At 42.7% G+C, this 24,924-nt stretch overlaps 1 protein-coding gene and 1 pseudogene across 6 annotated transcripts in view; one reads left to right on the forward strand and one right to left on the reverse strand.

Annotated features, from left to right (window-relative positions):
- Nckap5 (NCK associated protein 5) overlaps positions 1-24,924 on the reverse strand; it is an 888,867-nt gene that overhangs the window by 459,563 nt on the left and 404,380 nt on the right. For all 6 annotated transcript variants that reach the window (XM_060371849.1, XM_060371848.1, XM_060371850.1 and 3 more), the window contains one exon: positions 8,098-8,231. In XM_060371849.1, coding sequence (XP_060227832.1) covers positions 8,098-8,231 — 134 coding nt within the window. The remainder of the gene's footprint in view (positions 1-8,097; positions 8,232-24,924) is intronic.
- On the forward strand, positions 20,663-21,259 carry LOC110550414 (meiotic nuclear division protein 1 homolog; annotated as a pseudogene).

Genomic DNA, 24,924 nt, shown 5'->3' on the forward strand with positions numbered 1-24,924 from the left:
TTTTTTAAAAACAGGCAAGTATGAAGGAAAAGAAAGGGATGGTGAGTAACTCATAGGTCCTTTGCTGACAAAAGGCCAAGACCGAATTGAAATGCCTCAATGCCTCATGATATTTATTAAATGTAAATTATTATAAAAACAAAAAGGTCACTTGACTCCAAAGAAGTCACAGTTACACCCTGTCAAAGAGCTAAGACTGAGAAGAAGCAACTGGTGGCTGAAAAAGTTTTCTTCCCTCTATCCATGTCTTCCTTCCTTTCTTTCCGCATTCAAACCCAGTTTTTTGTGAGTGTCAGGCAAGCAATTTAACAACTGAGCTACATCACTGGCATCAATTTGTCTTTCTTGACCTAGTGTTAGTTTTAAAGGTGCTCAGTGTAGAACAATTCATTAGGCCCAGTATTTATTCGGCTGGATTTCTATCTGTGTGCTTTCTATGTAAACAACACGCATCACTGTGAGCAACGAGAACTGGACATCGCCAGGAGAACATACAAAGTAGTGGCTCCTCTGAGAATGTTTTGCCGATCTCACGAAGGGGAAAAATACTGCGCACTTAGTAATCCTCTTCTAACACCCTGTGAGACCCACACATTAAAAAACTACTCTAGATTTACTTGTACTCCCCCAAAACTAGAGGACCAGAGAGCTGGCTCAGTTGTTAAGAGCATACACTGCTCTTGCAGAAGACCCAACTTAGCTCTGACCGCCTACAGTAGGTCATTTATAAGGTTAGTAACTCTGGTTCCAGGGAATCTGAGGCTCTCTTCTGGTCTACACACACACACACACACACACACACACACACACACACACACACACCACACTGCATATATCTTCATGCAGATACAACATAAATGCACAAACAAAAATAAAGTAAAAAAAAAACTAAAAAGACCCAACTGTCCACCCACGGGTGACTGGCTGCTCAAACAGAAGATACGTGCACACAGGCCCCAGCCAAGCAGTAAGGACAGTTAGAGTACTTGGAAACAACAGTGAGGCCTCTCCAAGAGCAGAGCTGAGTGGCACGTAAACAGAAATAATTCCTACCTTTATTTATTAGCTTGTTTTGGAAGATCCAGAGCTACAGGGAGTGAAATCAGACCCCCAGTTGCAGGGGCTTGGGATGCAGACAGGGAGCGAATCAGGATGTGGAAAGGTTCCATATTTATTGTTGGTAGTGATGATGTAAGGGAATGTGTTAAACTCACTGGTACTTTCATTGATGCCTTCTGGTAAGAGAAATTGTTCACACTTGAGAACAAAGTAATGTCAGTACAGAGCTCCCACTCCTAAGGGCTTTTCCTAAACAGGTTCAATAAATCCTGAGGCAGACACCACTGGAATGAAGAATGGTTGCTGACCTTAAACCACTTAAATCACTTTCCTTTGATCCTTAATTTCCATTGGATCCCAAACAATTTTATTTAAATCTGGCATGGCAGTTTTCTAATTCAGAGTTCTCCAATCAAATTCCAAAATTGATGCAGTCCTGGGCCAGCCTCACAGAGATCACTGTGATGACAGCCTGGGCCCCAAGACAGCCAGTCTACTTGAGCACCCGCACTTAAGGGCTCAGGGTGAGAAACTTCAAAGCCTGGCCACAGCTGTGTAATATTTATTTCACACAATAAATAAATGCATTTCATTCCTAACTCACTGTCTTCCTAAGAGCATGAAAAGGATTATAAAGCCATAAAGCAATCCACTTTCCTCATGTTACATGGGAAAGGATGGCGATCTGGAGGATCCAATGACTTAAGCAGAGTTATTGGGGAACTGAAAGGTGGACTGGGCAGGAGTCTCAGAACAAGCCACAGAGCGGGGCAGCCCTGCCTCTAAGAGGCCACCTATGAGCGAGGGCTGCGGGGCGGACACAGCAGGAATGCTCAGCAGGCAACAACACAACAGCCCGGGGCTCCTTAATATGTATGTGTACATGCATTTGTGTGTATGTGATAGTGAGAGACAGACAGACAGACAGTGACAGAGAGAGAGAGAGAGATACATGGAGAGACACAGTGTCTCTCACTGGCCTGGAATCCACCAGGCTGGCTGGCCAGCAAGACACAGGGACCTACCCATCTCTGCCTCCCCAGCACTGAGATTAGATTGTATGTGTGTGTATGTGTGAGAGAGAGAAAGAGAGAGAGAGAGAGAGAGAGACAGACAGACAGACAGAGACAGAGAAAGAGAGACTGAGATAGAGACAGAGACACAGAGAGATAGAAAGAGCAAAAAAGCCAGATGTCCACATTGGGTATAATTATTCAAGTGCCATCCACGCAATTTTAAATTAATTTATTTTTTGTTAATTATAGTTTGTTCACTTTGTATCCCAGCTGTAGTCCCCTCCCTCATCCCCTCCCAATCCCTCCCTTCTTCCCTCTTCTCCTCCCTCTTCTTCCCAGTCCACTAGGGAGAGGTCCTCTTCCCCTTCCCTCTGACCCTAGCAGGACTGGCTGCATTGTCTTCCTCTGTGGCCTGTCAAGTCTGCACCCCTCCCTCAGGGGAGGTGATCAAAGAGGCAGCCACTGAGTTCCTGTCAGAGAAAGTCCCTGTTCCCATTCCTAGGGAACCCACTTGGCCACTGAGCTGCCATGGGCTACATCTGAGCAGGAGTTCTAAGTTATCTCTGTGCATGGTCCTTGGTTGGAGTATCAGTCTCAGAAAAGACCTTTGGGCCCCGATTTTTTTGTTCTGTTGCTCTCCTTGTGGAGCTCCTGCCCCGCCAGGTCTTACTATCTCCCCCTTCTTTCATAAGACTCCCTGCCCTCTGCCCACAGTTGGGCTATGAGTCTCAGTATCTGCTTTAATAATGTAGGATAAACATACTAAAATCTGTACACCTAAAGAAGCTAATCAAGAAGAAGGACCCTGGGTAAGATGATCAATCGTCATTCAGAAAGGCAAATGAGATGGACATCGGAAGAGGGAGAAAACAGAGAACAGGACAGGAGCCTACCACAGAGGGCCTCTGAAAGACTCTACTCAGCAGGGTATTAAAGCAGATGCTGAGACTCACAACATTTTGTTGTTGTTGTTGTTGAGACAAGCTCTGTCTCTGGCCTGGAGTCCACCAAGTTGACCAGGCTGGCTGGCCAGCAAGCCACAGGAACCTACCTGTCTCTGCCCCTCCAGCATTGAGGTTGCAGGAACATAAAATCACACCTGTTTTTTTACGAGTTCTGGGTGTGGACTCAGGTCCTTAGGCTTGCCCTGTAGACACCTGACCCACCGAGCCATTTCCTCAGCCCAGTGCCTAATAGTTTCATTTTTAGAACTTTAAAAACTAACATGTTTCAGGGTCATTTTTCTAAGGTAGAGATAAAAATACAAAGGAAGAACAGAGTGTTCCAGGTTTGTTAAGTTAGTGATCACCCAGGCTGCAATGGCTTTTCTTTCCAGTTCTCTGTGTAGTTGCCTTCTGCTGCCTCTGCTTTGCTGCAGGAAGAACACTGAAATGCAAACAGCAGACAGGAAAATATGACCCGTGATATGTTAACCAGCAATGTTGAAAAATAACGTTTAAAATATTTTCTCCCATCTGTTGTAATCTGAAGAAAATTTACCCTCCTACCAATGTTTCGCAACCATTTTAAATTTGTGGTGTATTTATATAGAGATCCAAGTGAGAAGGCCCCATTTTCACGAAAAGTCTTAGGCAGAAAAAAAAAATGCAGATGGTGGGGAAATAGCAACTCCAAATCAATAGGCCATTACTCGCTAGAATACTGGGGGAAAGTGGACAGAAAAGATGGCAGAGCCAGAGAGGAGGGAAGGAATGCCGTGAAAGCCTGCCTTCTGGATATGACACGGCTATCGTGCACAGCAGCTCAAGCAGCTGTGGCAGCTTGCACAAGGCCTGCACGAGACCAGCACGGAAGGGTCGGGATGCCCAAGGCGCTGCTCCTATATGCTGAGGAAGTGAGTCACGTTTCCTTATAGAAGAGACCTGTGGTAGGACAGTGCTCCAGTGCCTAGCCACATACTAACACACTTGGGCAACACCAACTGGGCACAGTTGGATAATAGTGAAGAAGACAGTTTTGTTTTTTAAAGACATAAAGTAGGGTGATGTTTTGGTGGGCCCCTGGGAACTTGAAAGGGTGGGTTTGGATGGATAAGATAAAATAAAACATTATATGCCTATATGAAAGAGAAAAGAAAACCACTCTTTATAGGGACGAGGAATTCAGGAAAGTTAGGCTCAGAGCTGAGTTAAAGACCAATTGCCCTCAATTTCTTCACTGTGGAGGCCTGTTCAGAAAGTCCTTTCTTACACCTACATTTGTAAGGTGCTGTTCACATTTTCTTCTGGCAGTTTCAGTGTATGAGGTTTTAAACCAAGGTCTTCGATCATCTGGGAAAAGAAGAGCAGAGCAGAGGAGCTACTGGTCGTCCAGAGGTAAACAGGTGGCTCCTCTCTTACATTTCATTCCAAGAGAGGCAGAGAAGCCACTCTTCAGGTTGTTAGGATTAATTTTTATTTGTAATGAGTTGCATGTATGTCTGCATGCGTGTATGCCCATGTGCTGGGGTGCTTGCTGAGTCCAAAAAAGGGCTTTTGATCCCCTGGAACTGTCGTCATAGGCAATGGTGTTTCCTAGTTCAGAAGAACTCATCTTGGATCCCCTGCAAGAGTAGCAAGAACTGATCTGTCTTCTCCAGCCGCCAGATGTTTTTTTAATGTATGTGTGACATATACAAAGAAAAATTATTAAATGTATATCATCCTTTTCTGCATCTGCTTCTATGCCAGGTCCCTATTGCTTCCTAGTGGACAGCAAAGGTAACTTGGGAATCCGCTACATTCTTGAGAAGGGATAATAGGAACAGTAAACCTCAAATAAGATAAATGGTAAAATTGACTCCATTATGGCCCCTGGAAATTCAACATGCGGCCAACTGCACTAAAGCATAGCAGTGAACTGTGACAGGAGAACCCATGACACAGTAGGAAGAAAATGGCTTAAAGGCAGATGATAAGGGCTCAGGGGAAGAAGGTCAGAACAGGATGTAGGGAGTGAGAGCTTGGGCTTTATATGAGTGACTCTCACCAAGTCTGACTGCTGAAGAGGGCACAGCTGGTTGCTCCCCTTGCTTAGATGCACAGTGTTTATATGCATACAATGGGAACACTCTAAGGCTATAGAGAGAAACACTGGCTCCAGTACTCCAGGTGTGATAACATTTACTGACAGGAAACAGTTTGTAAAGTATGTCTTCCAGATGCTGAGGCTACTAGACCGATTTTAATTTGGAGTGACAAACAGTGAAACACAGAGAGGCTCTGAAACAAAAGCAGACATTACTATTAGCTCTGTACACCCCCTGGTGTCACGTGATGATTTGTGCCTCGGCGTGCTCACCCATTAACACTTATCAGTGTTCCCTTCATCAGCCTTCTTGTAAATCAGTCTTCCACCGTAACTCACAGAAGTCTCTGAGACGTTAGCACATGAATTTGACTTAAAAAATAACATCTGCCCATGAAAAGAAATTCCATACCACTAGTTATTAATACATATAAAGAGAATGGTCAATCCAGGATGAGAACATTTGACATTGTGAACATAGAAGTTTCAATTCCAGGGCTGGAAAGATAGTTCTGCACTTAAGAGCAAGGCGTGCTTCACTGGGGACCTGAAATCAATCCCAACATCTGCCCCAGGCACTTTGCAACTGTCCCTACCTCCACCTCACGGAATCCAGCACCCTCGCCTGGCCTCCACAGGCACTGCACTCATGGGCACATACATACACACAGGCACACATAATTAAAATAAATCTTCTTTAATAGCTCAGACACTATGTAAATCATTCTATGACCACCCGCTGCCAAACATGTCCAAAGCTGTGTTCCTCAGTACTGAGGACTCTACAAAGACCTGAGCGGAGCTGTGTAGGCAACCGCTACTAGCGATACTTTCAAAACTGAAGTATGACAGGTGAAAGGGCATCAAAAATAGCTCAAAGATCCCAAATTATCATGTAATTGCCTGTTATGTATGCCCCTCCCCAGCTGGTTCCTATCATTTCTCGGGCTGCAATTGCAGTTAACCTTTCTAAGGCCATTTAAGCGCTACACAAGAAACCTGATTTCAGCGGGAAATATCCTCACAAAAGCAGTATGGGAAACTAACTGCTATTTATTGTACATATAATTATCTTCTCTTTCAGCCCAGGATAGAGCTCGGACTCTTGTGTAACCCAAATCTATGTGGAATTGTCATTTGATTTACAAGCGGTGACCTAGCATCACCTAGCACCATATGAAAATAATTTACTGTGTCTTAGGTGGTCCATCATGGAAATCAATAGCTTGAATACAGAGACATCTCAATTAGATGGTGCAAAGAGTGAGCCCTGCCTCCTTTCTTCCTGTATCATTAAAATGGTAAGTATTCCACAGTAGTGCTTCAAATTGAATTGGACAACCTCTGTTATTACTGGCTGCTACACATAAAGTGAGAGTTCAGGCAAAGGAGAGAAGAAGTGAGGGTAAGGGGGTCTGTGTTATGAAATGAGAGGGGTGGGCCATGAAAACATTAAAGCTCTTATTGGTATTTTTCTATAGCACCTGAGTAATTTCATGAGTTTGACGGATTATTCAATTACAGTAATGCATACAGATGAGTCATCCATTCTTCCTGCCATGTTCTCTGAAGCCCCCAAATCAAGGACATGATCTCAAGGCTGATCTCTTTCTCTCTGCCACACCTATAAAAGCTTCAGGCAGGACCAAGGAGATGGCTCAGTAGGTACAGCAATTGCTATAGAAGTGTGATAACCTGAGCTCAAACTGCCATAATCCACACAAAGGCAGACAACAGAGCCCAGGTCCGCGCATGCCTGGATCTCCCATGGGGAAATGGGAGGCAGAGAATACAAGAGAACTTCAGGAAGCCTGCTGGCCAGCTAGCCTGGTGTACGCAGGAGGGGGAAAGCAACAAGAGACACTGTCTCAAACAGGGTAGGAAGCAATGATTAACACCCAAGAGTGTCCTCTGATGCCCATGTGTGTGGGCATGTGTGTGGGACACTATCGCCAATGGAGGCAGGAAGGGAGGGAAGAAGGGAAGGGCTAAACTATTGATATAAAAAGCTTCATAATGAAAACAGGTCATGGTGTTCATGAACATTAACATCTTAGGACAACTTCTCAAACATGACACAGCCTAGCATGACCTGTGCATTATAATGTGGAATAAAATGGGCTTCCGGTTTTATTAAGGAAGTTGAATTGTCCCTCATGGGAGAACTGAACCTAGACTTAGGTCTTTAATGCAAGCACTTGTGTTTTCTCCTTTACAGCACTGAACAGATGTTCACATAGTAAGTTGTGCCATCACCTGGCCCTCTATTAACTGGCTAGAACTCAAAACTTCTGACTGTGCTGAAATTAAGTCTAGGAAGAGCCACTTTTGTCAGAACCTGCCTTTCAAATTATAGTCAATTCTTTTAAATGCAAGTTTTTAAGTTTGATTTTAATTGTATAGATATGCAGATGTGGGAGCGTGTGTGCATGAGAGTACAAGTGCCCCAAGGAAGCCAAAAGGGAGCACCGCATCCCCTCAGGCTGGAGTTACAGGCAGCTGTTAGCTGCTTCATGTGAATGCTGGAAACGGACCTCGGGCTCTCTGCAAGAGCAGTGTGTCATCTTAAGTCCTTAAAAGACATACGCCCACCATTCTTTATTTTTGAGTAGTCAGTAAAAAAGTAAGAATTTGCCAAAGAATTAGATTCACATGATAACACAGTTCTGAGACGAACATCAAAATCCTCTTATTCTGGCTGGCCAAACACATGGCATAGCCACAGAATTCAACCCATGGTAAACCCACTGAACAACACTTTGGGAAGCCACCAGAGAAGAAAAGACAACCAGTTTTAAAAACCTCAACTTTCAGGTCAAAATAAGTTCCAGAGGATTGATTAAGCTGTAAAGAAAATGGTTTGGCCACAATGGAAGGTCAAAATTGTTGGAGCAGTCTCTGAAGGCAACTAAAGCCTGCCTGCCAGAAAGTCAATGCAGGGTTCCACTGACAGAGGGGACAGACATCAGGAGAGTGAGCTCACGGAGAACCATACCTGGAAAACTGCTGCTGCAGGCCGCGCATCTGGAGCCTGGTGCGCTCTGACTCCAGGGTCACCTCCCGCAGCCGCTCCTCGCTCTGTAGCCGCAAGTGTCGCTCTTCCTCCAACTCATGGATCAGCTTCTCATGCTGCAAAACACGGAAGGTCATGGCCTTCAGAAGGTGTTCGTGTGAAACAGGGTGTGGGGAGAGCTGCTGGCTCCTGAAAGCTAACCCGAGCTTCGTATTCATAGCTACTCATCTAGCTACAAAAAATGTGAAAGCACACACACACACACACACACACACAGATATGTACTCACACATACACAAAATGATCACAGCTTTGTGTAGTAGATTCTGTTACTAACCTTGTTTTTAGAGCAAGAAAGCAAGGATCAAAGATCTACACACATATTTAAGTTCATAAAAATCTCCTGGCCTGGAGAAATGGCTTGGTAGATAAAATGTTTGCCTTGCAAGCATATAGAAGACCTGAGTTTGGATCCTCATCACCAACAAAAGAGTTGTCATGGCAGCAAGCTCTCATGATACCAGTACTGGGTAGCAGAGATAGGTGGACCCCAGGAGCTTTCTGACAGTCATTCTAGCTGTAAAGGTAAAATCTGTGTTCAGTGAAAGGCCCTGCATCAAGAAATAAAGTGGACAAGTGACAGAAACACATCCCAGTTCCATCCTCTGGCATGACATGGGACCCCGTGGGCAAGCATCGACACAATCACATGTCACACAAGCCAGAAGGTGAAAGAGTTTGAGTCCTGGAGGGCTTGACCCCGCTACTGAAATAATTTCCATTAAACCAAGTTGTCTTTGGTAAGGAACTATGACCCCAAACTCCCATCAAAGTCATTCAGATATTAAAGCATCACCGCTGTTCAAATGACCTCATCTCTTCAATGTGTGGAACATCATTTAAAGGAAGTGTCACCGTTTGCATAGAAGGGCCAAGAATCTCAAGTTGATTGGACTATAGCTTCTGAGGTTGTGGGTCAGAACACCACACACAGTCCCAGACTGAATGTGGGGGTCATGACCATTTGGAAACAGTAAAGGATTATGAGTGCTCAACAAACAAAATCAACTTGAAATCAAATAAGTAAAGAATCCGAAGTGTCTGTAGCATCCCATGCTGCCTGTCCCGCTGCATTGGGCTTCCTCCCTGCGGGCTTGCTCCCGACGCCTCAGCACGTGCACCTTGCCCTGCCCGTGCTGTCCTGACATGCAGCATCGGGTGACACTGTCTGGAACACCCTGGCTCGGATCTCAGGTCCCTGACTTGTAAATGGTCGGGTGTCACTGCACACACAGTTTGCTGCTCTCACAGGAGTGCAATGCTTCAGCTACAGAGCACAGGGGTTGTTTTCTGCTCAGCATGCATACATCCAGGTAGTTCACTTCTGCGATGGGCTATGTCTGGATACTTGTTTACCTCTTGCTGTGGAGTCAAGGACTTGAGTTCAGTAATTCTAGCTTGGGATTAGGACAGAATTTCTAGCAATTTCTGAAAGGGGTACAGACACAGTCTTGTCATCTTATACTATGTACTAATGGGAAGCATTGCACTCAGTAGCAACAGTTACAAAATCAAAATCTTCATCAACTCGGAAAACATTTTGTGTGCTATAGTATTAAATATATAGCCAGGAGTTTTAATTCCTTATGTAAAAGCAAGCAAGGATGTCCATTTCATTACTATAAAAAATTGCTTTCATATTTAGTAGGTGGTAAAATTATCTATAAACTCAAGAATTTTTTAAACAAATAACTATGATTTATACTCAGTTACTGTATACCTTTGGCCATATAAATATGTCTCAGTCAAAAAGGGGTCCTGATTTAAAAAATTAAGTAGTCCTGAAGTAGAATATAGAGCTAGGGAGAAAAATACTAAAGAACATGTTTTAATTTTGCTCAATCAGATTTTCAGAGGTTAAAAACAGGCCAAACCCCTCATTGCTTTTAAAGTCTTTTCAAACTAGCTGATCTCAGAAACAAACACGAGTAACTGACAGAACAGCCGCTCCTGCACACAGCTCAGCTCCCCCTTTTAATACTGACTCAGCCACAGCAATGCCCTCTCCAGCCCCTTTGTGTATTGCTCTCATTGTTTTTCAATATTGGTGCTACTGTGCTTATTCCTGCTAAATGGAATGGTCTGAGTACAGATTATACAATTCTATGGAGCTGAGTATGTGAGGGCCCACCATAAGGGTCCTACACACCTGTGTGAGGAAGAGGAGAAGTGAGGAGCTCCATGGTGAGATAGATCAAATGATGTGACTCTGCCATGATGAATATTCAGAGTTAAACATGAGCCTTTGCAAAAACAGAGACAGCAAAGATGAATGTTCTCCAGGTTGATTGAAGTCTATTTACTTTAATATGTGTGTTTTGCCTGTATGTACATCTGTGCACCACAGAGTACCTGGTGCCTATGGAGCTGGGATGCAGGCTTCAGACCAGCTGGAGTAAGGACTATGAGTGGTTTTCAGATACTCCCTTGGTGCTGAGGGAAAACAAAAGCCTGGGGCCTCCTGTAAGAGCAGCAAGTGCTCTTACCACTCCTCTGTCTAGCCAGATTTCCAGCTCCAGTTTATAGATCACAGTTATCCTGAGGACCATGCAGAAAATAGAAGGATATACTCTAGAAGTATGTCACCATACTCTGAAAATATTCACGCATTTCATGGTCCTAGTCTAGGCCTCTAGGCTAGGACCATGCTCTTCCTCATGCTTAAAAGGCCCTCTGGGCACTGGGGACATGGCTCCGTGGTAAGAGAATGTGCTCATCTATTTTGAGGACTTGTCTTTGGCTCTCCAGCACTCACATAAACAGTCAGGTGTGTGCCCGCACGAGTCGGGTACCCCAGCACTGAGAATGGAAGACAGGAGGATCACCCGGCTTAGTGGCAGCCATTATAGCTCCAGGTCAATTCAGAGTCTGTCTCAGGGGAATAAGGCAGAGAACGATAGAGCAGGGCATCAGACATCTGCCTCTGGCCTCTGCACACATATGTATGCACACGTGGGCAGACACAACACATACAAAAATGCACACTCACACACATATATTACACCCTCTCAGACACCCCTCTAAGGGCTGTTCCCAGGCTCAGCCTTCAGACACACCCTTCCACAACTTGCCCCCATCACTTCATCCCTCTCTCCAATCCTGAATTCCAACAGCATCCACTATATCCAACGCATCTGAGATGTCTTTTCTATTTTTTTCATAAATCTGTAGCTCCATCAATAGTTGTCTGACATTAGGATCATCTTGCCTGTGCGAATTTATTTTGTATTTTTAGAACATTACCTAATGTACAGTAGTGCTGGAAATATCCCCACTTGTTGCCTTTGAGCTGGCTCTTTTGCTAAATCCTCTTTGTTCCCTTTGGACTATACCAATTAGTTACTTCACTGACATCAGGACAAATCAGAATAAAATATTTATCCTATCATCTTGGAATACGCAATTCTGGAAACTTCGGAAAGGAATAAGAGGTGTATTTGTGGAAGGAAAATGTACTAAAGCCAATTATCTGCAGAAATAGTTAAAAATGGTAAATTTTATGTTGTCTTTCAACATAATAACAAAAAGCTAACCTTTTATCAGCATTTCATACAAACAGCATTTTCTGTGTGCTGAGTCACGCTATAGAAGGAGCACGCACAGCTGCCCTTTTTATAGAATTTGGAAGAGGTAGGGTCTGATGGAAGGGCTATGAATTAAAGAGCCCAAAAGCACACACAATGAAAGGGACAAGTTCTGCAGACAAAGCAGCAACCTTCCTGAACTCAAAAGCAAACAAGAGGGGCTAGGGTTGTGGCTCGGCTATACAGTCCTTGCTGGCGTGCCCAAAGCCACACCCAGAGCAGCGTCCACTGGTGTTACTCCTGTCTCAAATCTCAGTACTTGGAAGTTTGAAGAAAGTCACGAGTTCAAGGTCATGCTTGGTTACTTAGGGTATTTGGGGCTACCTTGGACTATATGAGACTATCTTTAAAGACAAAAAAATGCATTATGTAATTTTTCAGTATCTAATAAGTGAAAAACTTTCTTTTCCACATGAATACTCTTCAGGGCAATTTAATAATGTTATTTAAAATACAGAAATCACACACACACACACACACACACACACACACACACACACACACACCAGAAAATGTTCCAGAAAATTCAAATTATGAAGGCAGAAGTTGTTCACGAAAACATAATCCTTGCATATGGAATTTCAAAAAAATCTATCAAAGTTTGACAGTAATATGCATCTATTTTTCAAACAGAATTTTTCACTCAAATTAAAACAAAGTAAAAGAAAGATGTCTGGAAGTAGAAAAGCATTTTACCAGTGAGTTGTCTGGGTCCTAGGGATATATTGGTTGGTCCCCAAATAAACTTATTTTCTGCCACAGGTTTGCTCCAGAGCTGATAGAGCAGAATGTTGCAATAAAGTATTATTGGAGCACAGCCTTAGGAACTCGGAGCTCCCATCCAGGCACAGGCCTGCTGACTGCTGTCCATACTGCCAATGCGCACACACACACACACACACAAGCATGCACGCATGACAAAATTCTATAAGACAAACACATCAGTGTAAAAATTAAACTAATGTTTGTACAGAAACACTAGTTTTAATTTAAAAACTCTACCAATTTCTATCAAGCCAATGTCAAATGGATCTAAATTAAGCTCTAGTCACCGCATCTAATTGCAGTGCCATTTTTGCTTTTCACACAAATTGCGATGTATTTTTCCCCATAAAGACCTCTGAATCCAATATCCCCATTAGTTATGAAAGATTCGGCCATTCTAGACCCTGAGATGCAGATAAAGAACTTCAGCATTGATTTTCTTAAAGCGCGCACTGCTGGCTGTAACTGAAGAATCAGAATCAGATTTTGTGCTGCTTGGATAAAAACAGTACAGGATATATCCGCAGTGCTGATAACATCACCGGAGAGAGACAAAGCTCTCATTCTGACTAAAAAAAGACAGAGATCATGATTTTTTAAAGTGAGAAGAGGGACAAAAGGGTGACTTAGAAAATAGAGATGAAGAGGGGAGCAGAGCTGGGGTGGGCAGAAATTTCAAGGGTAAAGAGGACAGATGGGCAATTGGACACATCTCAGATTGTCTGCTCTGCCAAGCTGGAGTCCTAAAGCAGAAGCCACAGGTGGGTCATGAAATCTGACCAACTTTTCTTAAGCAAAAGAAGCCTCTGGGCTGGGTGGAGACCCAGTGGGTGCAGCACTGTCCCCCAGTATGAAGGTAAGAGCAAGGTGGCCGGTTACAGCAGCCTGACACACAAGCTCTAGGGCCAGGGACAGGCTCTTTCTCGGCGAGTACAGTGGGGAATGACGGAGGAACACCCCCAGCATCAACCTCTGGTCCCCACAGATGTAAGCACACATTTGTGCAAACAAAAAGAAATGACAACAGATGATTGCATCACACCAGGGGAAAATTAACCATGTTTATTGCACACAGCCAATCATCGTTTTTACTTATCAATTAGAATCCTGAATGAAGAACAAAATGGTAATATTTATTCATAATATAACACCATGAAATTTTTGCCTTGATACCATCATACAACCGGAAAACAGGAAGTAAAAAATGTGTGAAAAGTATGCATACTTTTGAACACTATAAGTATTGTCATTCATGCACTGAAGAAGAAATGAAGCTAATTATTTAAGCTGTCACCTTGGTTCTCCCATGGGCTTCTCGTCAGCCTTGGTGGAATGATGTTACTGTGTTCATGAACTTGAGAGGACCTAGATTCTCCTAGGGGATCACCTAGATTGAGTTAATACAGGGGGGGAAACCCATCCTGAATGTGAAAAGCCGACTCCATGGGCTCCAGTCCTGGGCTGAAGACAGAGGAGAAAGTGAGCTGAGCACTAACATTCAACTCTGTACTTCCTGCCTGCAGGCACAATGCACCACCTCACATTCCTGCCACCAGGACTCCCCGCCCTGACTCCTCTCCGTGACAGACTGCATCTTAAAGTGTGAGCTAAAATAAACTTCTGATTTCTCACATTGTTTTCTTGCCACGTATGTTGACACAGCAATGGAGAGAGAGAGAGAGAGAGAGAGAGAGAGAGAGACAAACCCTACACTTGGGAAATATTCTTATTCTGTATGGACCCCCCTCTAAAGGGATAAGCTTCCCTCCAACTCCCACATTTTATGCACCCATAAAAACAGCCACAACCCTAGCAGGAAAAACATAATTACTAATGATACCAAGACTATCAAGAAATGAAGCACAATGTCAACAAGATGATGATGATGATGATGTATGTGTGTATGTATTTGTGCATGTGTGTGCTCGCACACTAGGGTCAGGGTAAATCAAGCATTGGTGTCCCAAGGTAATGATTAAATAGGACTTACCTCCTGGTTTCAGATCACTTGGTGGGATGTATGGTTTGTCTTAGCCAATGGAAAGCAAGCAAGGCAGTTAAAAGGTAGATGGTTAACATCGTGTAACTGTGGAAGTGAGTGACATAGCAGACTCCAGGGGGAATCACAGGTCTCATTTCTATGTGTGTTTTAAAGAGAAAATCCAAATATAATTGATACTGGGACAAGGGAATTAATTCATCCTTAGTGTGGACTCTGGAGGCTACCGTAAGTAAGCAAGAGGAGACTGTGCCATTTGTGAATGTCATTCATGAACAATGGTTCCATGTTCTGAAGGGCTAGTCTGTGGGGATTTCTACCTCACTGTCTTTCTGACTTCAACAAGCTTGCAGAAAACCGATTCCTCATAAGTGCTTTAATATCTGATGATGATGATGATGATGATGATGATGAGGCGGTCAAGACTTTGGTTGACAAACATCTGGGTGGTAAACCCCATGTCTGTAGTCAGCTGCCTAATTCAGTCTTCACAGTCAATTCACAGACAATGTCTTCACAGACAAGTTTTTTAATTGAGTTTATGTGGTCTTAAGGCTGACTTCTCAACTTAATTTTGCAAATGCTCCATTTACTTGGCCAATGGGATCTTTTATAAAGTCAGCGATACAGTCTTTTACTTTAGTCACAGATCTTTCTCTGCTGTCATGTTAATTGATCACAATTAACAGTAGCTATTAATTATTCTCTCCTCTCGGGAATTCTTGAAAATCAATTTTATTAAGTGCCTTCATACTTGACTACGTTCTTAAATCCCCCTTTCTTTGCTTTGAAGACTGTATATTCTGTGCATAAAAGGATGCTGGGTCAGTTTGTCAGCCACCTGGACCTGCAGAGTTAGACTGTGAAACGTGTTTACAGTGCGCTTCGATTTGTTTTTATGCCTTTCCTCTCCACAACTCTGTTTCTTTGCTGCCTATGCCCACAAGGACCAATGACTAATGTATTTTGTAGCTAGTTTAGTTCTGTGTCAAACTTGAAAACCATATATTTTTCTTTGTGCCATATTACACAGGATTTAGAGGTCTTTTTCTTCTATCTTCCAATTTTGAACCTCAGGTATATTTCCCATGAAGGCTAACATACCCGCCTTGTTTTCTCAGGCTTAATGTCCTTCTTACAACATGACCATCTAATCTACAGAGGAGCCAACCTTCTGATATGCTCTTTTCTTGGCATATTATAATTACTGATAATGGCTTTACTATGAGATTTTCATACGTTTATTTTATATGGGTGTACATAAGGTATTTTGATCATATTCACCTTCTGATCTGTTTTTCTCTCTCTACAGATCCTCTTCTTTTCTCAACTAGGTCCACTTGTACTTTCATGTCTTTTCTTGCTTCATAACCAGTTGAATTTCATTAGAGCTGTTTATAAGAACGGGTTATTTACAAGACCATGGGAAGCTTACCAGAAGCTACGCCACCAAAGAAAATTCCTCTCTTTTCCTGATCATCATTAACTAATTGCCTATAGGTCTTCAGGGAAAGTGGAGCATTGAGATCCCCTCTTCCCCCATAACAGAATATTGATGGGCTACATTCATGTAGGTTTGTGCAGGCAATCACAGCTGCTATGAGTTAAAATGCAAAGACCATGTCCTGCCGAGAAGACAGCACTGCACACTCCTCCATTCCTCCTCTACTATCTTTCTGCCCACACTGTCTCCAATGTTTCCTGAACCTTATACCCACACCATCCTCGCTCCTACTCTGAATGCTCAGCCCCACTTTAAAAAAAAAAAAAAAAAACAACTAAATATCATCCTATCATTTGCTAAGTCTTCCATATACATTCATGTCCTGTCTCCTTCAAAGGGCTGTTTGGTTAGGAAGGAACTAAATCTTGTGCTTGGTAAGGACATGTCCATCATGTTACCACACCGCCGAGTGTTTCAAAGCCACACAGTAAGTACTTGTTAAATGTGGCTGCATCTTCTTGACATTGAATCTCATCATTTATTTTTCAGTTGACAGTCAGTAACTACTTTTAGTCTAAATTTTGATGTTAAGGATAATATACAATTCTCTTTATTTAAAAAAAAACTTATATAGTTTCCTCTGTTGTTTTTTTGCCCATCCTCAGAGTTCTCCCCATAGTCTGTAGAATGCAAATCCAACTTGATATTCGTCTCACCTGATCAGTCGCTTTCACTCATTAATTATTAAGTCATAAATTTCATTTCTTCTAGGACTCTCCTTCCAAGGCATTTGCAATTGCATTTATTAAGATTGTACAGTTTCTGTTCACTCTGCTCAGCCCCCTTGGTTTTGTCGCTCAGTGAGAGGGGGGAAAAGCCTATTTAGACTAGGAATCTTTATATTCCTGTCTTTCCTCGGTGAATGGGTGTAATTATGTGTATGGGAAATTAGAGTGTTTGCTATGATAATTATTCACTCTTCTAAAATAAGAGAATAATTATAATGTCAACATCTGACTGTACAAGTTACCGCCGAAGCATTTAAATCTGCCACAAAGTGGCTTGCAGGATCCTGGCAATTAATATTAATTTTCCACAAATGCTTTTTATTCATCTGGAGAACATTCCAGATGGCCCTCACACTTCCCATTGCCTTGTGGAGATTTTTCTTTACACAGAGCTGTTTCTTCAAACAAAGCTTTGAGAACAACTGGCCTAGTGTTTACAGGATCAGCTTCTAGTGTTTTAGAGCAGACAGATTATTGGAGAAATTTCATAATTTTTAAGACATGATTTCCAGCATTTTTCCTCATGATTGTTAGGAAAGTCGTGGAACGTGAGCAAACTACGGTTTAGTGGTCAGCATTCTGTGTCACGGAATCATCAACCTTAGGAGAAGGTGAAGATATTACACACAAAAAGCTCACTTTGTGCTAATCTGGGAGGTAAGCTGTATATAAATATCATTTTATTTAAAAAAACATTAAGTACTAATACAGGAGCTGAGCAAACACAGTTAATCAATCAAAAAGCGAAATGTGTTCTCTGACAAGATCACCTAAGCGACCATTACACACATATGTGGGCATAATGCAGAAGTCAGAGGTCAAATCTGGGTATCTTCCATGATCACTCTCTACCTTATCTTTTGAAACCTGGTCTTTCACTAGCCTAGGACTCACTAATTATGCAAGGCTAGATGGCCAGCATGCCCTGGGAATCTTCCTGCCTCTGTCTCCCTGGTGCTTAAATTTGGGGTCATTTTCTGTTTGTTTGTTTGTTTGTTTGTTTGTTTTGCTTTGCTTTGCTTTGTTTTGTTTTTAATGTGTTCTAGGGTTGAACTGAGGTCCTTACACTTGTGGGATGACCTCTTTACTTACTGAGCTCTCTCCCCAGTTCCCTGAATGGTTCTTTTCAAAGTACATTTGAGCCTTGATCAATCATATAAATAAAAGATAATGTCATGTTATAGGACTGGTCCCCAGTGACAGCAGTTGTAGACAAATAAAGACATGATAAATACTATTCACAAACTATACGCCAGCAGGGACTGGAGTCGGCACTCAGGGAACATCTGCCTAGTGCGGGCTGGACACGATGCTCCCTGAGGAATTTCACAAGATGTCTAAAGGTCTACTGTGAATACTTTAAAGAAGGTTCGGAGCCATGCCGAGGGGTGCCCGCTTTGTTATTCTGAGCTTTGCCCTAGTTCCCACTCCCAGCTGAATGCTTAACTCTCTCTCATTCACAAGTGGTTTCTTCTGGAACATTCTGTCATAGCTGACTGGACACAGCAGGAGTTATCTTACCACTTGGAAACAGTAGTGCCTCTGCCTTGCTAGAGAACTTACAATCAAAGGGAAACAGAAATCTCGGGAAAGTGCTTTAGGTTGTTAAGAACAGAGAGGACCTAACAGATGTTTATTTTGCCGGAGTGACCAGGCACATCCCAGGTCTCTCTAGATAAGCACACAGGTCAATCCACTCCTCTGCAGACTGCCGGAAGAGAAGGGCTGCCATGGACGAGAGGGCTCTCACAGCTAGGCTAGAGATACTTACATGTTCACTTTGAACCTCCCTTTATAAATTTGTATATGCATATGTACATAAACATGAGCTCAGAACTAAATCTGTGCCTGAATATGGCACGCTAAAGATGAATGTCAAACATTTTCACTATTACTATATTAAGATCCTGAAAAATCGCTCTAGGAAATTTTACCTTTTTCAGGAAATCATAATGCTGAAATATTTTTTTTTCTTTTTTCTTTTTTCTGGGCCCTGCATGTTATACAATAGACTCCTCCATTTTCATGGTAGAGAAAATTCATACATTGTTCAACAAACATGTTTTGTAGAGCTTAGGATTCCTAGGAGTCATTCCAAAGGAGCAGGTTGAACATAGGTTCCAGTCTGTGACTGTTAACTGTCAGGAAGGAACAGGTGTTATTTTCATAGCACAGTAGCTCACCTCTGAGGTCAGGCTGAATCACAAAGGACCCGTTAATGACAGACATTTCGGCGTACCGAACATCACTTACAAGCAGTTGTCAACAGATAAATGCTAGAACACAGAGACTCTGTCTTTATTTTTATTTTTAATGTGGAAGGAATCTACCTGTTAAGACTGTGGTTAAAAAAGCACTGAAACCGCACTGTAATTACCACCAACAGCAAGACAAGGAAGCATATGGACGTTTCAAATCCTGAGGATGGAGCTTAGTAGAAAGATTGCTAGACCAGTACACCACAAACCCTGAGTTTGAGCCCCAGCACTATCTAGGACAGCCTCTCAGAGGCACACACATCTGAAATCCTAGATGCTCCAGAAAGAGAAGCTGGAGGTTCTGGGCTGCAAGTTTCTGGTTGGCTTAAGCCAGTTGGAAGTCCATCTAGGCTACCATCTGAGATAGGGGATCCTATCTCAGAACAATAAAAGTTACATTTAAATACACCTTGTGGGAAGCAGCTGATACTCGTAACTGGTCCAAGTGCTAAGATCAAACACGTGCTGAGTGCTTGGCCCCAAATGGAACCGCTACCTCACCCCCTTAAAGGCTCAGGAGGCATCACGGGAGAGGTGGCAGGTAGGATGTAAGAGCCAGATGATAGGAAGATGGGGAGCAAAAGATACCTTCTGGACATGACATAGCCACTGTACCCGTGAACTAACTGCACCTGTGCTTCCTGTATAAGAATGAGCCAATCAACACTTCATCATGGATGGGGAAGGCCAATGAGGTCCACTCCTCCCTGAGGAACTAGTGACAATTAATGGCTGCTGGGAGAAGAGGGTTTCAATTTTTTTTCAATAGTGTATCCACTAGTAAGTTTCTTGTACTCCAACTGTACTGATGCATGTCCTGTTGCATATAAGCAACAGTAATTAAACTGCTGGAAGAAGAGGGGGTTCATCTTTGGAGGAAGAAGAAAGGGAAAGGGATGACAGAGGGCATTGGAGATGAAAACAATCAAAAGGCATTATATGCACATATGAAACAATCAAAGAAAATTAATTAATGTGAAAATAACAAAGGTATGCCTCCTATATTTATGGAGAAATTGGAAAAACAATTATAGGATGCATTAAATGAATGAAATAACAGAAAGGCGCATAGTTATTTTTAACTGTATATATGACTTAATATGAAGCCCAGCTGAGGTCTAAGCATTTTCCTCACGTTATAGACAGCAGTCACAGAACTGATAAACAATGTAAGATACTAGTCAGTAGGTGCTACTTTTCCTCCTCCTCTTGCTCCTCCTGCTCCTCCTCCTCCTCCTCCTCCTCCTTCTCCTCCTCTTCCTCCTACTCCCTCTTTTGTGATTCTGCAGCACCTAAGGCTACAAGCACATGAGTAGGAGAGCAGAGAGGTGTTGTGCGGAAAATCTGTCGTCAGGGATCTAGAACTTGGTGGCCTCCATTAGGAGGATGTTTCTAGTAAATTTTCACATCAACTACTGAACCAGCTGATGCACTTAACTCTCTCCCTTCTAAGACCTTATTAGGGGCTGTGGAGTATAAAACTGTTTGTATGTATGTGTGTGTGTGTAAGAAAGAGAGAGGGAGAAGAGGAGGGAGAGGGAGAGAGAAAGATTTATCATCAAGAATATCACAGTCTCTGGAACTTTCTCCTGTCCTCCCCACGCCCACATGGCTGTTGGCAGCAGACTCAAATGGGGGCTGCATGTACCATGTCAAAGAAGAAAGGATTGCATGAGAAGAAAACAGAGCACATGTGATGGAAGTATTTTTTGAGACAAAAGATATAGTCCAACTAAAAGACCTGGAGAAGCTGGCTCCCAAAGAGAAAGCCATCACGGCTATGCCAGTAAAGAAGTCCTTCAAAGCTTGGCAGATGATGGGATGGTTTACTGTGAGAGGAGCAGAAATTTGAATTACTATTGGGCTTTTCTGTGAAAAGTTCTTTATGCCCGGAAGCGCAAGTTGGAGGCTCTGAATTCTCAGCTGTCTGAGGGAAGCCGGAAGCATGCTAACTTAGAGAAAAGCACTGAGAAAGCCAGGATTGGCCAGCAAGAATCAATGAGCCTTGCTTGCTTCAATTGGGACCAAAAGGAACAATGTAAGGCAGAAGTGGAAGAACGCAGAGAACATGACCCACAGGCTGTGGAACAGGACATAAAGCAAATAAAGTAGCCAAGGAAGCAGCCAATTAATGGACTGATAACATATTTACAATAAAATCCTGTGCCAAAAGAAGATTTTGGTTTGGAGAAAGCAAAATTGACGAAAACTCTGGAATTCCAGAAAACTTCAACTACATAGACTAAAATGTTTGGTGGCAATAAAGGATCTGCAAGCTTGTGAGTATGTCAAATTTTAAACATCTAACTAATGTTACCGAATTATCATCTCTCTGTTAACTGTTTACATTTTACAATTTTAAGTAAAGTATAAAATAAGGGAAAAATATTACAGTTGGCCTTTCCAGATAGATAACCTAGTGAGTAAAGATGGCTGCGTATAGGCCTGATAGTCTGAGTTCAATCCCTAGAAACCACATAACAGAAGTGGAACCAAGTCCCTCAAGTTGTCCTCTGATGTCCACATGTGTGTTTTGGCACATGCATACATACATGTATAATAAATAGATGCAATGATTTCCAAAAGGAACATTACAATGTAATTAAAGTGTAGGCTCATGCCTGGTGCAGGTGTTGGCACGTTTTCAATAGGGTGCCGGACGCTGAGTACTCGAGGCTGTAGAAGTTACTGCCTGTTTCAACTGCTCGGATACACCCTTGATCACGGAACTGCACACAGACGACCAGTGAATGTGGGTGTGTAAACCTCAACCAAACCATAGCAGTGTGTGCACTTGGGAAGCGGAGGCCAGGAGACAGATGTGAACCTAGAGGCCGCGTCTGGGCTGCAGAGTTTTGAATTTTACCTCTGATGGAAACATACATGGGTGGGGAGAAAGACAATGTGGCCGTAGTTGGTGACACCCGGTTAAGATTCACTGTTGAGGAGGATTCGATCCAACCTGATCTCTTTCTAGGAAGCAATCCACTGTGTTGTTGTTCTATTCAGATGTTTTACATTCCCCAGAGACCTTGGTGCTGGGCAACTACCTTCTGATTACTGGGAAGCAAAAACAACTTTGTAACCCCTTCCCCGACATGGAATGAAATTCTTAGCAACCACTGAAGATGAAAATTTCACTTCGGGCTTTGGAGAAGGGATAAAGCTTTCGGTAGCTCTGAAAACATCTAATATCTGTGCTTGTCAGTGTGCTGGGAACAAATCTGTTATCTAGCCCCATAATTACATCACTGCACAGAGGCATCAGGCTCAAGTAATACACAGAATCACATCTTAGCTTTACTGTTGAGCCCTTTGCCAGTGTCTCTTCCCGTTCTCAGAAAGGCAAGGACACTTCCCCTTGTAGGAGGCTGAGTAGCTTCCACAGTCACCGACCCCGCAATTACTTAGTACTTCAACTCAACAACAATTTACAAAGAGCCTACTTCATGTCTAGCTATTTTGACCATTAGTTAGTTTTCCACACTGAACACAGCACATAGACAAATGATTGCTCAGTCACTGTTAAAACTTGAGTATCAATTTTAAATTACTAATTCAGACCCTGACTGTTTCCCAAGTGCCCCCATGTAACAGACTTAGTCTCCAGGCCATGCTATAGAAGGTACTGTGGACCTGTAAAAGGTGAGGTCTAGTAAATTACACTTAGAGACCACTGACAGCATCTCTCAAATGAATTGTGGGACCTCCACCTGCTCTGTCTCTTTGCTTCTGGGGTCCAGATGTGTGTGCTGTCTTCTAAGTTGAGCTCTGGCCACAACGCCCCACCCTCACAAGAAACCTAAACACATGAGGTCCACATGATCTTAGATTTGAACTTGCAGACTTTTAAATGTCATTTATTTTCTAATGGCCCATATCAAGTATATCACTGTAGTTATGAAAAGGTAATGAATATAGTCAGACAAATGTCTATTTTCTTTATCTCAAAGTCTCTAATAATAGTCTGCAAGATTTCATGCTGACAGATGTCAGCTCTTTCAATGCTTTTCTATATAATTTTTCCCCAAAGCTGACACAGAAATTTAAGTTTAGATACTCACTAAATGCAAACAGGGCTGGGAAGCTGCCTCACTCAGAAATGTGATTGCTTGCACATGTATGGACCTGAATTCACATCCCTAGAAAGCCACACTCAACATGTCGGGCAAGAAGCTGGTGAAATTGCTCAGGGGATAAAAGCACATGCCGTCCGATACTGGCAACCTGAGAGTAGCTAGAGGCAGCGGCACGTCTCTATCTTAGTGCTCCTACCGTGTGAAAGGACGCGGACACCCGAGGGTCAGCCGGAAGCGTGTGAGCCTAGAGAGGCTGCGCAAGGGCAGAAACCACAGGAGAAAGCCCGCCTCAGTGAGGTGAGGGCAAGGACTGACTCCCGGAAGTTGCCTTCTGATCTTTAAAACTGCACATGGCACATTTATGCCCATACTCAAAGAGCCATGTGAGCATGTATGCACACACACATACAAAGGTAAGTAAGTAAGTAAATAAATAAATAAATAAATAAATAAAATTTGTAAGTGCAGGGGAGGTGGTAGGTGTTTATAATCCCAGCTTGTGGTCCCAGCAATAGTGAGATGGGAGGCCGAGACAAAACTGGAAACTCACAGGCCCCTGGCCTGACCTGTATAGTCACATTTCAGGCTAATGAGATACCGTGTCTTAAACAAAAATTGCAGAAGGCACCTGAGGACTGACACCATACTGGCACTCTCCACCGCACAAATGTACCAGTATGCACACATGCACACACATATACAGATGCACTCCACACACACACACACACACACACACACACACACACAGAAAGAGAGAAGCATGGAGAGATAGCTTGTGTACATACCCCTATACATATATACATACACATAATCAAAAATTAAATAAAACTTTTTAAGAAAGAACAGAAGCATGTATCTAAGAATGCATAGCGAAACTCTTTAATTGTGCAGAGTACAGAAGTAGCTTCCACAGTCACTGACCCCACGATTACTTAGTACTTGAACTCAGCAACAATTTACAAAGAGCCTACTTCATGTCTAGCTATTTTGACCATTAGTTAGTTTTCCACACTGAACATGGCATATAGACAAATGATTGCTCAGTCATTGTTAAAACTTGAGTATCAATTTTAAATTACTAATTCAGACCCTGACTGTTTCCCAAGTGTTCCCATGTAACAAACTTTTTTTTATTATTTTACTATGAGCTACCTTAAGTCCACCTTCCTGCATTGTCGCTCATCCAGTCCTCTCCATCACGTCTGGAGAGAAACGTGAATGAGCAGTCCGGGATGTGTTCAGCCCTTGGGTTCTGCCATTTACCAGTAATTCCCCAGATCTTGTACTTGGCTCATATTTTTAAAGACTTCAAAACTTCATATGTCCTTTTGTCTGCTATTCATTGATTGCTGTTAAAACTAAATGTTTTTCACTCAGTAATCAATACTTTCTTACAAAAATAGACCCAGGCATTGACAAATAACTCCATGGCTGATTGCAGCTTTCCTGGGAGTGGGCAGCATGAAAAACTGCTCTCTGTGAGTATCAGAAAGATCACGCCACTTCTGGTGCTTATTACAATATTTACATGGTCCTTGCAGCCGGATCACTCCACTGTAGCAAGACTTTATTAAACAAGACAGCTACTGAATCACAAGCTCTTGGGGAATAACAATTAACGCGCCGTGGTCCTTCATTATGTTTCAAAGCATGGCAACCTTACGGCTCATGATCACACTCTCAGTTGTGCACGTTCTCTTGTGATAAAGTCATTAAAGGCAACAGCTACACAGAATGAAGAAGAGGTGCTGGTACAAAACAGAAACAATAATGACTATGGTTCATAAAACCAGTGTTCCAGACCTGCTTCTCAAATGGCAAACACCTGCTTT

This window comes from Meriones unguiculatus, chromosome 18, assembly GCF_030254825.1.
Source record: "Meriones unguiculatus strain TT.TT164.6M chromosome 18, Bangor_MerUng_6.1, whole genome shotgun sequence".
Taxonomy (NCBI): Eukaryota; Metazoa; Chordata; class Mammalia; order Rodentia; family Muridae; genus Meriones; species Meriones unguiculatus.